This window comes from Magallana gigas, chromosome 8, assembly GCF_963853765.1.
Source record: "Magallana gigas chromosome 8, xbMagGiga1.1, whole genome shotgun sequence".
NCBI classification, from domain to species: domain Eukaryota; kingdom Metazoa; phylum Mollusca; class Bivalvia; order Ostreida; family Ostreidae; genus Magallana; species Magallana gigas.
In genome coordinates, this window is record NC_088860.1 from 30,484,163 (window position 1) to 30,498,693 (window position 14,531).

The 14,531-nt window shown below is 34.4% G+C and overlaps 2 protein-coding genes across 2 annotated transcripts; one reads left to right on the forward strand and one right to left on the reverse strand.

Moving 5' to 3' along the window:
- Positions 1 to 3,488: 3,488 nt before the first annotated feature.
- Positions 3,489 to 5,167, reverse strand: LOC136269604 (ninjurin-A-like). Its single transcript, XM_066069499.1, has 3 exons — positions 4,917 to 5,167; positions 4,688 to 4,738; positions 3,489 to 4,306 (listed from the first exon to the last, which is right to left on the reverse strand). The coding sequence occupies exons 1-3, from the start codon at positions 5,109 to 5,111 to the stop codon at positions 3,860 to 3,862; spliced, it is 693 nt and encodes a 230-aa protein (XP_065925571.1). The 5' UTR covers positions 5,112 to 5,167; the 3' UTR covers positions 3,489 to 3,859.
- A 1,768-nt stretch (positions 5,168 to 6,935) lies between these two features.
- Positions 6,936 to 11,442, forward strand: LOC136270800 (cytoplasmic dynein 2 intermediate chain 2-like). The gene is made up of 3 exons (XM_066069500.1): positions 6,936 to 7,389; positions 7,864 to 8,087; positions 11,083 to 11,442. Exons 1-3 carry the CDS (start codon positions 7,354 to 7,356, stop codon positions 11,213 to 11,215), a joined length of 393 nt encoding a protein of 130 aa, XP_065925572.1. The 5' UTR covers positions 6,936 to 7,353; the 3' UTR covers positions 11,216 to 11,442.
- The last annotated feature ends 3,089 nt before the right edge of the window (positions 11,443 to 14,531 follow it).

The following is a 14,531-nucleotide window of genomic DNA, read 5'->3' on the forward strand; positions in this document are numbered from 1 at the left end:
TCGTCCGTCGTCGTGCGACGTGCGTCGTGCGTTAACAATTTTACATTTTTTACTTCTTCTTAAAAACTAGAGGGCCAATTGTTAAGAGGAATCCAAATTCGTGGATCTACCACCCCCCGGGCACCACAAGTGGGGCCAAATATGCAAAATTTTTCTTCTCTACTCCCACACATGTGAGGAAAAAACTGGTTGCATGGTTATGATGTCCATGAAGCCCTCTACCAAAATTGTGAAATTCGTGGCCCCAGGGTCAGGGGTTCTGGCTCTAGGGTGGGGCCAATATGGCCATATAGTAAAAAAGTATTAAATCTTAGAAAATGTTCTTCTCTACTCCCATATATATTTGTTAAATAATGAATGCATGATTATGATGTCCATGAAGCCCTCTACCAAAATTGTGAAATTCGTGGCCCCAGGGTCAGGGGTTCTGGCTCTAGGGAGGGGCCAATATGGCCATATAGTAAAAATGTATTAAATCTTAGAAAATCTTCTTCTCTACTCCCATATATATTTGTTAAAAACTAAATGCATGATAATGATGTCCATGAAGCCCTCTACCAATTTTGTGAAATTCATGACCCCTGTGTCAGGGGTTCTGGATCTAGGGTTGGGCCAATATGGCCATATAGTAAAATTGTATTAAATCTTTAAAAAAATTCTTCTTTACTCCCAATCATGTGGGCAAAAAACTGAATACATGGTTATGATGTCCACTAACTCCTCTACCAAAATTGTGAAATTCATAGCCCCTGGGTCAGGGGTTCAGGACATGGAGGGGGCAATATGGCAATATAGTGTTAATGCATATAATGTTTTAAAATCTTCTTCTCTATTCTCACACATCTGTATGAAAAACTGACTTCATAATTATGTTTACCAGGAAGTCCTCTACTAAAATTTTAAATTTAAAGAAACATGGGTTTTGACTCTAGGACAGGGCCAAAATGGATGTATAGGTGTTAATGCACATAATGTATAAAAATTATCTTTTTTATACCCATACACCTGAAAGGAAAACTGAATTCATGATTTTGTAGACCAGGTCTTTAAGTTTTTCGCCAAAATTATAGGTTTCATAGTTCCTTTTGAAAGATTTCAGGCAGGGAGATGGTCGTCATTACAAATTTATAATTTTTCTACTCCAGAATGAAACCCAGTTATATAAGGAATAAGGAATCATTCTTTGAGTATTATGAGGTGATAATTTTGGTCGGGGCGTGATCAAATCCAATAAAGCCCGAAGGGCTTTATGATAGATTTAATCACGCCCCGACCGAAATTATCACCTCATAATATTCAAAGAATGATTCCTTATTACTTATATTTATATAATTTTAGGCCATCGTACGATCAAATCTTTAAATATAAATAAGCAAATCCCGCCGGCGCCTCAATTTGGCTTCATTTGTATTATGGGTTATATAGTACAAAATCGATACGTAGTGTTATCACAGACAAAGACACTGGATAATGTAAATATATGAATATATGAGACTCCTCGACAAGTTTGTGTATGGGTTATATGCTACTCAGGTGACCGTAAATGCCTATTTGCCTCTTGTTTATATTAGGCTGCCCCCCCCCCCCCGCCCCCCTTCAACGTTCAAAAAGAATGCTACATGCCTGTAACGAAAATGTTAGCTGAAATACTAGCACCCTTGATAATTAATCCATATTTTAAACATACTTTTTTTACAGATTGTTTGCTAATACCGGTATTGATACGATGTACAATGGGCAAACTAGTGAATGAAAAACGCAGATGATATTGTGATCAAATAAAAAAGCGAATGCATATATACACTTTCAGATGCAAGTAAATTAGCGCATTAAAATCTGGATATCTAGCAAGCTTTTTCGAATAAACCAACTGTGTGATTTTTGAGTGAATGTCTATGGGAGACCGTCTGCTTAAAGGGAGCGTAATGGAAAGAGCTTTCCTCGTCGTATAACGCACGGATTATATATAATTATCTAACGAACTAATTAATGGATCGTGTTATCACTAAGGAATACTAAATGGTATCTCTGAGTCCCAGTTTATTCATCTTTTTAATTTTTTTAATTTTTTTTTTTTTTTTGGGGGGGGGGGGGGGGGGCTACATCCTTGCAGGCAATATTAGGCCAAAGTGTTTACTGTTGCGAGATCTATGTTAAGGTTTTAAGCAATCTTTGTATCTAAACAGCACCTTAAATATAGCATTTTTCAATTAGTTCAAACATAAATAGTTTCAAATGAAAAAAACAACAACAACCAGTTGTTTTATTTTGGTAACAAAGGTAATATTTATTATCTTTTGAGAAGTGGACAGGCGTAGAATCATGATCAAACTTCATTCTGCACAATCAGTGCTTTCACACAAGTTTCAGTTTCTATTTCGGCCGAATACTTTTCCAGAAGATTTTTCTAAATATAATGTAAAAATTAATGTAATGTAAAAATTTAACAACAACCACTCCCCCCCCCCCCCCCCAAATTGTATTCCCACCATAACCCGGGGATCATGATTTGAACAAACTTGAATGGACACTACCTGAGGGTGTTTCCACACAATTTTGAGCTTTTCTGGCCGAATGGTTTTTGAGAAAAAAAATTTTCAAAGATGTTCTCTATTATATATTCCAATGTAAAAATTCATCCCCCATTGTAACCCCCCCCCCCCCGGAACCTTGATTTGAACAAACTTAAACCTATACTATTTAAGGATGTTTCTACACATATGCAAGCATTTCTTGTCTCAATGTTTTTGAAAAGAATATTTTTTATTAAGATTTTTTCTACATTCCTATGCAATATATAATATATATTAACCCCCCCCCCCCCAATTGTGGCTCACCCTACCACTGGGGACAATGATTTGAACAAACTTGAACCTAACCTACCTGATGAAGCTTCCACGCAATTTTGAGCATTTCTGGACAAACTGTTATAGAAAAGAAGTTTTTTTTTTAAAAATACCAAGAAATTTTCAATAATTCTAAATTATCTCCCCTTTCAAAAGGGCATGACCCTACATTAAAATCAAACTTAATTACTGATAGTGTACATCAGTACGTGATAAAAGAAATAGCCAAATGGTCCCTTTGGGATTCGAGTCTGACATCATCATGATTATTTCGTGCAGTCCGTGGTTTTTCTTTGGTCACTGAAGGTTTCGTCCAATCGATAAACGGGGCGTGTATATACAGTCTGGCTGTTTCTATTGAGCTATAGAGAGAATCATACTCGGTGGATGTAAATATTTTTTTTTTAATGACAGCTTTTTAATTCTGTACAGTGCTTATTTCAATCGTTTAAACTGTTGCATTAAAATTTTCTATACAGTTACATAGTTACCCTCGATGTGATCATGATGGCGAAAAGGTTTTTTGTTTTTTTTAGAAAAACAGGATGTTGACACTTTTGACTTATTGGACAATTAGGAGAAGTTGTGTTCACTTGACTTACAGCTCGCCATTTTAACTTCCTTGTTAAAAAAAACCTATAGTTTTATCTATAATTTGTATTTATTGAAAACTTAACAATAATTTACAATAACTTACAACAAAAAAAAGACAAACAATAATTCACAAGTAAAAAAGATTAAAAACCTATTTTATAAAAATAATGTTCCATTACATAGTCCTCTTTTCGCTTGCGTGCATTACATGATGCATGGCCTACCAAACATTTTCTTCTTGATGATTTGTCTTCGTCAAGTACAAGTTTTCGATAATTGGTTTATACAATTCACTAAATAGATTAAATGTATTCAATATTGAAAACAAATCAGAATGTTGCAAAAAACATTTTGATGTGACATAATGATACGATATAATGATATAATACAGTGATATAAAAGTTGTTGCTTTCCCAAAATTACTTGTTGTTGTCTGTCAAACCTAGTCCTGCGATTGCAACGTTCAAAATAATTAACAAATACATACAAAACATGCTGACCTCGTCATACCACTCAACACACTCACACCACGCACAAAGACACGTGACCCCTCGTGGATTACTTGACCTAGACACCGGCGTGCCCGCTGCATTTTCAACATCCCTTTGGTGTTCCAATTCGGCTCTTCTTTCTTTTCGCCATCTTTGAATCATAAGAAGTCCAAACACTATATGCGAGAAAAGCGACAACCCGATCATGATCAATAGAGGTATGAAGAATTTGTTTCCATGGTCTCCGTCCAATACCGCGCGTAGTTGGGAGATGTTTGCCGCCATCAGTGATGCGTCGCAGAGTCCTCGAACGATGTTTTGTCTGTCAGTGAAAACATTTTTTGAAGACCCGTTGTTGTTTGGGGCATCGGGTTCCTACAATCATGAAAAGCAATGCTAGTACGGTTTATGCTTTTGAAGCAGTATGAAAACACAATTTTTTGTTTTGAATTTAAAAAAAAAATGAATTCTGAATTCTTCTTGCACATTTGAATGACAAACTAGTAGATTTCAAATTTGTTATTAATAAAATTATTAATTGTATATCTGCTCTGACGTTTTCGCCACTAATTTCTCATCTCTTGACCACATTTTACTTTTAAAGAGCAATTTTCATTGATATCGGGCTCCGAAAAATACGTTCCCAGTACACAAAACATGCTATAAATTTTGCCAACCGTTTTCTCGTGTGATATTTTATTTAAGCAAAGGAAAATATAGTTATTCATATAAAAATTCATAGAAAAATGGACTTACATCGAAACCTTGAAAACGTCTGAAGTCTACTTCGTCCGAATTGTTCTGCATCTTTGATTAAAAAGAAAGAATATTTAGTTATTGAGAACAACTCTTCGCGCACGAACTCCAGCCTTTAAAATATTTTGAGCGGATAAAAATATTTTGGCCAAAAAAAAGCTTCTGTTTTTGTTTTTTTTTACACATTTCAGGAAATCTCAATTTTTTTTTTTTCAGATTGAATACGTACATTCAAGGTAGTCGGCCTAGCAGCAGGGTTGACAATTATATCGATTTCATCCATTCCATTCCTGTTGTCATCGATTGTACCCGCCATTCCATCCCTGTTGTCATCGATTGTACCCGCCATTCCATCCCTGTTGTCAGTGCCATCCTGGTCATTGGGAATATCCTCTAATGGTACTATCTCATTGCCGGCAGTCATCTCGTCTGTTAAGTTAATGTGCGAGTTAGGTCTTCCTTGTCGGATAGTCTTTATATATATATATATATATAGAAGATATATTCAGGAAACTCCAAAGACTTGATCAAATGTGTGGGTTTTCCTAATCTGCTTATAATGAGGTCGAATACAACTCACGCGTCACTACAATTATGCGCTCTGGAGATTTTCTGAATAATTTTTCAACAATACATAGTATTTCTTTCAGAAATGAGAATATCATTTCTTTAACAGCCATATTATAGATGACACGGCTTATGATAAGGGTTAGCTGCAGAACTGTAGCTCTCCGGGAAGAAAATATTGACAGACCGGACTGTCAATATTTTTTTTCCCGGAGAGCTACAGTTCTGCAGCTAGATTAGGGTTGTCCATATTTCTGATACACTGTACAATAACTAAATTTTAGAACGCTTTTTTAAAGGGCAGTCCTTATGCAAATGACCAAAACTGTACAATAACTAAAATAAATAACACTTTTTTCAGAGTTTAGAAATAAACAAACCAGCAATGACAAATGAAAATAAATGATTAAAAAAAAGCCTATGGTTTAACAAAATTTATAGTTTATATAGTGATTAAAATTATGTGACTTTTTTGAGGTCATAAGAACAGCAAAATTTTTATTTTATAAAATGAATTTTTTAACCAAGGCTTCACTAATTTACAGGAAAATAGGTGTAAGGTAGACAAAAAACGTTGTACATGTACATACATGTATCTATTTAGGAATTTACATTACAAAAATTTCTGCCTTTAGGGCACGGTTTATAATTAAATGCTTAAATTAATATTTAGGTTCTCGGTTATGATGCAAATTCATCATCTAAATGTACATTTTGTTAACTCGTTATAACTATAATGAATTATGGATTCAGAATAGTATATTGACAGATCCCTATAGGACTTAGCTGTAACAAGTTTTAATAGTGTTGATGAATGTATTTCTGGTGATGGAAAGTATTTTGCTTTTACACATAGAGGTCACAGCTTGTCTTCAGATGCCTCTAATTAACCATGGTTGTGCAAATCTAACATACATTGTGCAAAGAACATGTATTAAGCTCTGCTTTTGTTCCATGTTCCTTCTAACCTCTGACTCTTAAGCCATCTTTTCATTCATTTGATCAACAATTTTCATTTGATTAATTTGTTTAGGAAAAGGGGAAATGCACATATACATGTATACTGTGGTTTCATTAATATTCAAGGGTATCATTTTTCGTGGATAAAGTGAAAGTCACAGTTTCAAGGATACGTAAATTCGTGGCCAATGACCCTATCAATACAAAGTTTTAAAGAAATTGCACTTCAATGAACACTTTATTTCGTGGATCAATTTAATAACAAAATCCACAAAAATTGGTATTCAATGAATATTGATGAAACCACAGTATGTAGGAATAAGGAATGAAGTTTGTATTTCAGCATAGTTTTCTATATTGGGTTTTTTGTTACGCATTTCATTTCACTTAAGGTTTTCTGATTCTCAGCCTCAAAGTATTTTTTTCATCATAACAATGTTATTTATCCTTCAAACTTTATAAATAAAACAAAAATAAAAAATTGTTATGGTAACCATGCAGGCACAATGGATATAATGGAATAGATATACAGGAACATAGAATATATACATAGAATAAGGAATTTTAATACAGTAAATCACCTTAAACCATGACTAGAGAGGCTCAAGTAAAGCAATGTAAAGTCAAATGAATAAAAGTTAGTTTACAGTGAACCAAATTTATTTCATGATGACTTTACTCTGCAATTTACTTGTGATGAATTGGTCTGTGAGGACTAATTTTTATGACTGAACATAAATATATAAATACATGTACAAGATATATGAGATGACTCATTCACAGCAAGAAATATTGGGAATAAGGAAGATCTCACAAGTTTCCTACAAATTTCTTGCTGGCAAAAATAGGTGGTTTTCCTGGAAGTAAAATATTTAAGAAGTTTGATGCAAATAACTCGATCTAAAAAAAGGCGTGGCAAATTTTCAAGAAATATCAAGATGGTATTTGCTGAGCAGAGTTTCATATTTAAAAAAATCTTATTTATATTATAAATTGTTTTGTTGTCTTTTTTTGTAGGCAATATAATTTCATCCATTCAGTTGAAATCCCCAGTGACCTTTACGTATGCCCACCATTATGGACCGGTGTATTCTGCAGAGTTCTCTCCCTTTCACAGGAACGCTTTCCTGACTAGTTCCATGGATCAAACACTACGACTGTACAGCATGCTACAGGTATCTCTATACCTAATCCCTTTTACAATGCACAATTGACTCCATTCTCCAAATCCTTCTCAATATTTTAGAATTGACCTTTAGATTTATAGACCAAATGGATTACTTGGTGAAAAAATTGCTATTTTAACTACTGTCAAACAATAGTTTACATTGATTCAGAAGTTTATGGGACCTGAAGATTTATTTCAAATATTAATATTAGCATGTGCCATAAGTTACTGTGGAATCATTAGATTTCGTGGTGGCTCAATTTTCCCCCATGAATTAATAAATTAGGGCTATAAAGTCATATTCCTTTTGTATGTATACGAAAATACACGAAATTACGTCCCCCCGTAAAATTTAAGCAATCCACGAAAAATGGCCCCCACGAATTTCAATGATTCCACAGTATATATAGAGTGCTGTTTGGAAAAAAAGATGTTTCAAAATGTTATGCAGGAATCAATTCGCTGTATTCACTTTATTCAGAAACAACCCATCATGACTTTAGAGCCCGGTGAGGGGGTTATCTACTCAACGAAGTGGTCCTTCAGCCGACCCGCATTGTTTGCTGCCACCACCGACACCGGCCTGTTGTTACTGTACGACCTGACCCAGAACCAGCCGGTTCCCGTCTATAAGCTGGAGGCTTGGGGACTGATGGGGAACAATGCCAGGGCACCTGTCCTCACCTGTCAGTTCAACCAACATCAGTAAGTATGATTATCAGTCCAACCAACATCAGTGAGTGCAATTATTAGTTCAACCAACATCAATGAGTTCAATTATCTCTTTAACCAACATCAGTAAGTACAATTATCAGTCCAACCAACATCAGTAAGTACAATTATCAGTTCAACCAACATCAGTAAGTACAATTATCTGTCCAACTAATATCAGTGAGTATAATTATCAGTCCAACCAACATCAATTAGTACAATTATCAACCAACCAACATCAGTAAGTAAAATTATCAGTCCAACCAACATCAGTAAGTACAATTATCAGTTCAACCAACATCAGTAAGTACAATTATCTGTCCAACTAATATCAGTGAGTACAATTATCAGTCCAACCAACATCAGTGAGTACAATTATTAGTTCAATCAACATCAATGAGTTCAATTATCTCTTTAACCAACATCAGTCAGTACAATTATCAGTCAACCAACATCAATGAGATCAATTATCTCTTTAACCAACATCAGTCAGTACAATTATCAGTCCAACCAACATCAGTAAGTACAATTATCAGTTCAACCAACATCAGTAAGTACAATTATCTGTCCAACTAATATCAGTGAGTACAATTATCAGTCCAACCAACATCAGTGAGTACAATTATTAGTTCAACCAACATCAATGAGTTCAATTATCTCTTTAACCAACATCAGTCAGTACAATTATCAGTCAACCAACATCAGTGAGTACAATTATCTCTTTAACCAACATCAGTAAGTACAATTATCAGTCCAACCAACATCAGTAAGTACAATTATCAGTTCAACCAACATCAGTGAGTACAATTATCTCTTTAACCAACATCAGTGAGTACAACTATCAGTTCAACCAACATCAGTGAGTACAATTATCTCTTTAACCAACATCAGTGAGTACAATTATCAGTCCAATCAACATCAATTAGTACAATTATCAGTCAACCAACACCAATGAGTTCAATTATCAGTTCAAACAACATCACTGAGTAGAATTATCTGTTCAATCAACATCAATGAGTACAATTATCAGTCAACCAACATCACTGAGTACAATTATCAGTCCAACCAACATCACTGAGTAGAATTATCTGTCCAAGCAACATCAGTGAGTACAATTATCAGTCAACCAACATGAATGAGTACAATTATAAGTCCAACCATCATCAGTGAGTACAATTATTAGTTCAACCAACATCAATGAGTTCAATTATCTCTTTAACCAACATCAGTCAGTACAATTATCAGTCAACCAACATCAATGAGTTCAATTATCTCTTTAACCAACATCAGTGAGTACAATTATCAGTCAACCAACATGAATGAGTACAATTATAAGTCCAACCAACATCAGTGAGTACAATTATCATTTCAAACAACATGAATGAGTACAATTATAAGTCCAACCATCATCAGTGAGTACAATTATCAGTCCAACTTTATACAAATGCTTTCATAGACTGTGACTGAAGTGGCATCGCATTCTATAATAATTAAAAAACTTTTTTATTAATTGATATACCATATGTATAGATACATTGAAATGGATTGAAAACAGTCAGGATGCCAATACATAATTTATTTTCTCCATAAACAATCTGTAAAAATTATGCAACTTTCTTTGTCTTCTTATTCATTTAGTAGTGTATAATTGAAATACAGATACAGTTTATCCTCTGGATACAACAGCAGTATCAAGTTACCAGATTTTGATCCTTCTAAATTTATCTTGGTATTTTTTCTTCCTTAATGTCACATATATGTATCCAATTCACCCACTCATATCTGATAATGATGAAGCAACACTGCAGCAAACTGATGGACATCTATTTAGATTTTCTATCTACTTTTTCAATCGTCCAATAAAATTTAGAATAGATGAACAGATAGTCATTTTCAAAATAGTTTTTTTGTGGTACTGAGCTATGTTTGTCAAAGGAAAGTTCTGATTATTAAATTGTACTTAACTGTGCATTGTTTGAACACGGCTGAAATTTTTAATAGTTACTTTTTGATGATGATTTGATTCTAGCAAAATTACAGCCCATGAAATGGTGTTGTAAAATGATCTATTTTAAGGATTGTTTAGAATTTGTGTCTCACTGACACATCTAGTTTAGTATGTAAAAATGTACATGTAGGTGGAGATCTGCAACTCTTCAGTAAAATTCGGGTTGACATGCCGTATCAACCCGAATTTTACCATAGAGTTGCAGATCTGCAGCAAGTATTAATTCGTTGCGTTTCTTTAAGAGACTTGAAAAAGGGTAGGGTTTTTAAAAAAAATCCGATCTTTAAGATGCATAAAGTCACGAGAACACCAACTTGTATAATTTACTACTTATCCAAAATAGGGATAAAAATGTCTCGAAATTAGTTTTTGGTCTAGTGGTCCAGTGAATATGAAATCAGCATTTTTACTGGATCAGCTATTTGCATAACTTAAATATAAGACATGCAAAATAAAACAGACCTTCTTCAAAACAACAATTTTTTATTTCAGCAGTGATTGTACTTACATGTGTATATGTGGTTCAGTCTGTTTTAGGTGGTATGGGCCATCTGTCGACATTAATGTGGATTAAAGTACCGGTACATTATGATTAAAATACTTTCACCGGTTTAAAATTTTCAAATTGTACCATAGTTAACTCAAAAATACATCGTAAACATTTTTGGAAACGTAGACATTTTAAAAGCCTCAGCGGAATTCCAACTCATGACCGATCCATAGTGAACTTTCTAATTCACTGCGCTACGCTGTTAGAAAACAGTTTTGGGAAAAAAACTACATGTATTTATTAAATTATATTTTATTTAACTGTTTTATTTCGATGGATAATACGTCACAACATGGAGATGTCCCATATACCACCTTAAAATTGTAATCGCACTTGCAGTTGCTATGGTTACTGCTGAAGTATATTAAAAAACTTATTACCCCTGTAAAAATTGTGGTTTCAATAAACCGTTTGAATGGTTTTCATTTCAGAAACAACTTGATCGCCACCGGTGATGCTACGGGGTGTATTCAAGTGTTCCGAATCAGTGACAGCCTTAAAACGCCGCTGTCACGTGACCTGGAGATTCTGGGAGATTTAGTAGACATCACTACCGAGTCCTAGCTCCTTCTAAGCAGAGTACTGTGATATTGATTGATTAAAATCCGTCCTCTCAACTCAATTATTTGTAGTTGGATTTTTTGAAAAATTGATAAAAAAAAAACCCAATCAACCAAAACATATGTCGTCCATTACGTGAAAACACGCGGTTTTGATCGCAGAATGAAGGGTCAGAAATGTAATAGCTGCGTTGTGCCTCTCAGTAAAATAGCTATTAAAATAAAATTTACGATATTTTGTCGTTTTTAACCGGTTTTTCCGGTTATTAAAATGGTGAATATGGCGGGCGGCTGCCAAAAGGGTACCCTCATTGTACGGATAACTCCTCCTATAGTTTTCAAGATAGGAAGTTGTTCTTTTGCAGATTAATTGTACATATATCAGAGGTGTGTATATTGCTAAGATTTTGATTTCCGATAATTTATCGAAAACATACTAGCTTTTGAACTTCGTCATTTTTGGCAAAATATTGCAGATAGGGTACCCTCATTGTACGGATAACTCCTCCTACAGTTCTCAAGATAGGAAGTTGTTCTTTTGCAGATCAATTTTACATATATCAGAGGTGTTGCATATAGTGTACTCCATTTCACTGGATACGGGTTGACATGGATTATGGATACAGTTCACATAAAAGAAAACCCGGTTTGCTGTCACATTGACACATTCTGGATCTAGGGTTGGGCCAATATGGCCATATAGTAAAATTGTATTAAATCTTTTAAAAAATTCTTCTTTACTCCCAATCATGTGGGCAAAAATCTGAATACATGGTTATGATGTCTACTAACTCCTCTACCTAAATTGTGAAATTCAAGGCCCCTGGGTCAGGGGTTCAGGGCATGGAGGGGGCAATATGGCAATATAGTGTTAATGCATATAATGTTTTAAAATCTTCTTCTCTATTCTCACACATCTGTATGAAAAACTGACTTCATAATTATGTTTACCAGGAAGTCCTCTACTAAAATTTTAAATTTAAAGAAGCATTGGTTTTGACTCTAGGACAGGGCCAAAATGGATGTATAGGTGTTAATGCACATAATGTTTAAAAATTATCTTTTTTATACCCATACACCTGAAAGGAAAACTGAATTCATGAAATTGTAGACCAGATCTTTAAGTTTTTCGCCAAAATTATAGGTTTCATAGTTCCTTTTGAAAGATTTCAGGCAGGGAGATGGTCGTCATTACAAATTTATAATTCTTCTACTCCAGAATGAAACCCAGTTATATGAACATATGAGACTCCTCGACAAGTTTGTGTATGGGTTATATGCTACTCAGGTGACCGTAAATGCCTATTTGCCTCTTGTTTATATTAAGCTGCCCCCCCCCCGCCCCCCTTCAACTTTCAAAAAGAATGCTACATGCCTGTAACGAAAATGTTAGCTGAAATACTAGCACCCTTGATAATTAATCCATATTTTAAACATACTTTTTTTACAGATTGTTTGCTAATACCGGTATTGATACGATGTACAATGGGCAAACTAGTGAATGAAAAACGCAGATGATATTGTGATCAAATAAAAAAGCGAATGCATATATACACTTTCAGATGCAAGTAAGTTAGCGCATTAAAATCTGGATATCTAGCAGGCTTTTTCGAATTAACCAACTGTGTGATTTTTGAGTGAATGTCTATGGGAGACCGTCTGCTTAAAGGCAGTGTAATGGAAAGAGCTTTCCTCGTCGTATAACGCACGGATTATATATAATTATCTAACGAACTAATTAATGGATCGTGTTATCACTAAGGAATACTAAATGGTATCTCTGAGTCCCAGTTTATTCATCTTTTTAATTTTTTTAATTTTTTTTTTTTTTTTTTTTGGGGGGGGGGGGCTACATCCTTGCAGGCAATATTAGGCCAAAGTGTTTACTGTTGCGAGATCTATGTTAAGGTTTTAAGCAATCTTTGTAACTAAACAGCACCTTAAATATAGCATTTTTCAATTAGTTCAAACATAAATAGTTTCAAATGAAAAAAACTCCAACCAGTTGTTTTATTTTGGCAACAAAGGTAATATTTTATTCTCTTTTGAGAAGTGGACAGGCGTAGACTATGCCTGTCCACTTCTCAAAAGATAATAACAGCTATAGATCTATGAGTTTGGTTCAATAATAACTTCTATGGTATTTAAAAAATACGAAAAAATAATTTGAAATAATTTTTCATAGAAGCATTCTGTAGATGTTGATATGCCCCCAATGTTTTTTTTCATATAATTTGAAAATTAATCATATAATTAATTCAAAATTTTACATGTTTTAAATTAGACAAGAGGCCGAGGGATTACATCGCTTACCTGAGCAACAATAGCCATAATTCTGATTGAATGAGCATAATAGTATTCAATTCGATATATCTTGACAATTAAGTATAGCATATCTAACACAGATATTAAAAATTCCGCCAATTTTTATCCACATATTGCAAAACCCCTTTTGTTGTTTTAGAGTTTTCTTTAATCCCATTTTTAACCATTCCCTCTTTGTGGCGCCACTTTTCTCCGGGGAATCATGACCAAACTTCATTCTGCACAATCTGTGCTTTCACACAAGTTTCAGTTTCTATTTCGGCCGAATGCTTTTCCAGAAGATTTTTCTAAATATAATGTAAAAATTAATGTAATGTAAAAATTTAACAACTACCCCCCCCCCCCCCCAATTGTATTCCCACCATAACCCGGGGATCAACCCGGTTGAACAAACTTGAATCGACACTACCTGAGGGTGTTACCACACAATTTTGAGCTTTCCTGGCCTAATGGTTTTTGAGAAGAAGTTTTTTTCAAATATGTACTCTATATATTCCAATGTAAAAATTCATCCCCCATTGTGCCCCCCCCCCCCCAGAAACCTTAATTTGAACAAACTTAAATCTACACTATTTAAAGATGCATCTACACATATGTAAGCTTTTCTTGACTCATTGTTCTTGAAAAGAAGATTTTTTATAGAGATTTTTTTCTACATTCCTATGTAATATATATACCCCCCCCCCCCCCATTGTGGCTCACCCTACCACCGGGGACAATAATATGATTTTTGAAAAATACCAAGAAATTTTCAATAATTCTAAATTATCTCCCCTTTCAAAAGGGCGTGACCCTACATTAAAATAAACTTGAATTCCCTTCACCCAGTAATGCTTTGTTCTTAGTTTTGTTGAAATCGGCTCGGTGGTTCTGGAGAAGAAGATAAATATGTGAAAAGTTTACAACAACAACGACAACAACGATAGACAACGGGCAAATCTTGACGTTCAGAAAAGCTCGAAAGCCTTCGGCACAGGTGAGCTAGTAATCTTTGG

What these genes read in the sequence shown, in the direction of transcription:
- LOC136269604 (XM_066069499.1), bottom strand. Translation starts at nt 5,111, where the DNA reads ATGACTGCCGGCAATGAGATAGTACCATTAGAGGATATTCCCAATGAC. An exon ending in CTAGGCCGACTACCTTGAAT is followed by an intron (nt 4,739 to 4,916) that starts GTACGTATTCAA and finishes TTTTAATCAAAG; the next exon opens with ATGCAGAACAATTCGGACGA. An exon ending in GACGTTTTCAAGGTTTCGAT is followed by an intron (nt 4,307 to 4,687) that starts GTAAGTCCATTT and finishes TCATGATTGTAG; the next exon opens with GAACCCGATGCCCCAAACAA.
- LOC136270800 (XM_066069500.1), top strand. Translation starts at nt 7,354, where the DNA reads ATGGATCAAACACTACGACTGTACAGCATGCTACAG. An exon ending in GACTGTACAGCATGCTACAG is followed by an intron (nt 7,390 to 7,863) that starts GTATCTCTATAC and finishes CACTTTATTCAG; the next exon opens with AAACAACCCATCATGACTTT. An exon ending in TGTCAGTTCAACCAACATCA is followed by an intron (nt 8,088 to 11,082) that starts GTAAGTATGATT and finishes TTTTCATTTCAG; the next exon opens with AAACAACTTGATCGCCACCG.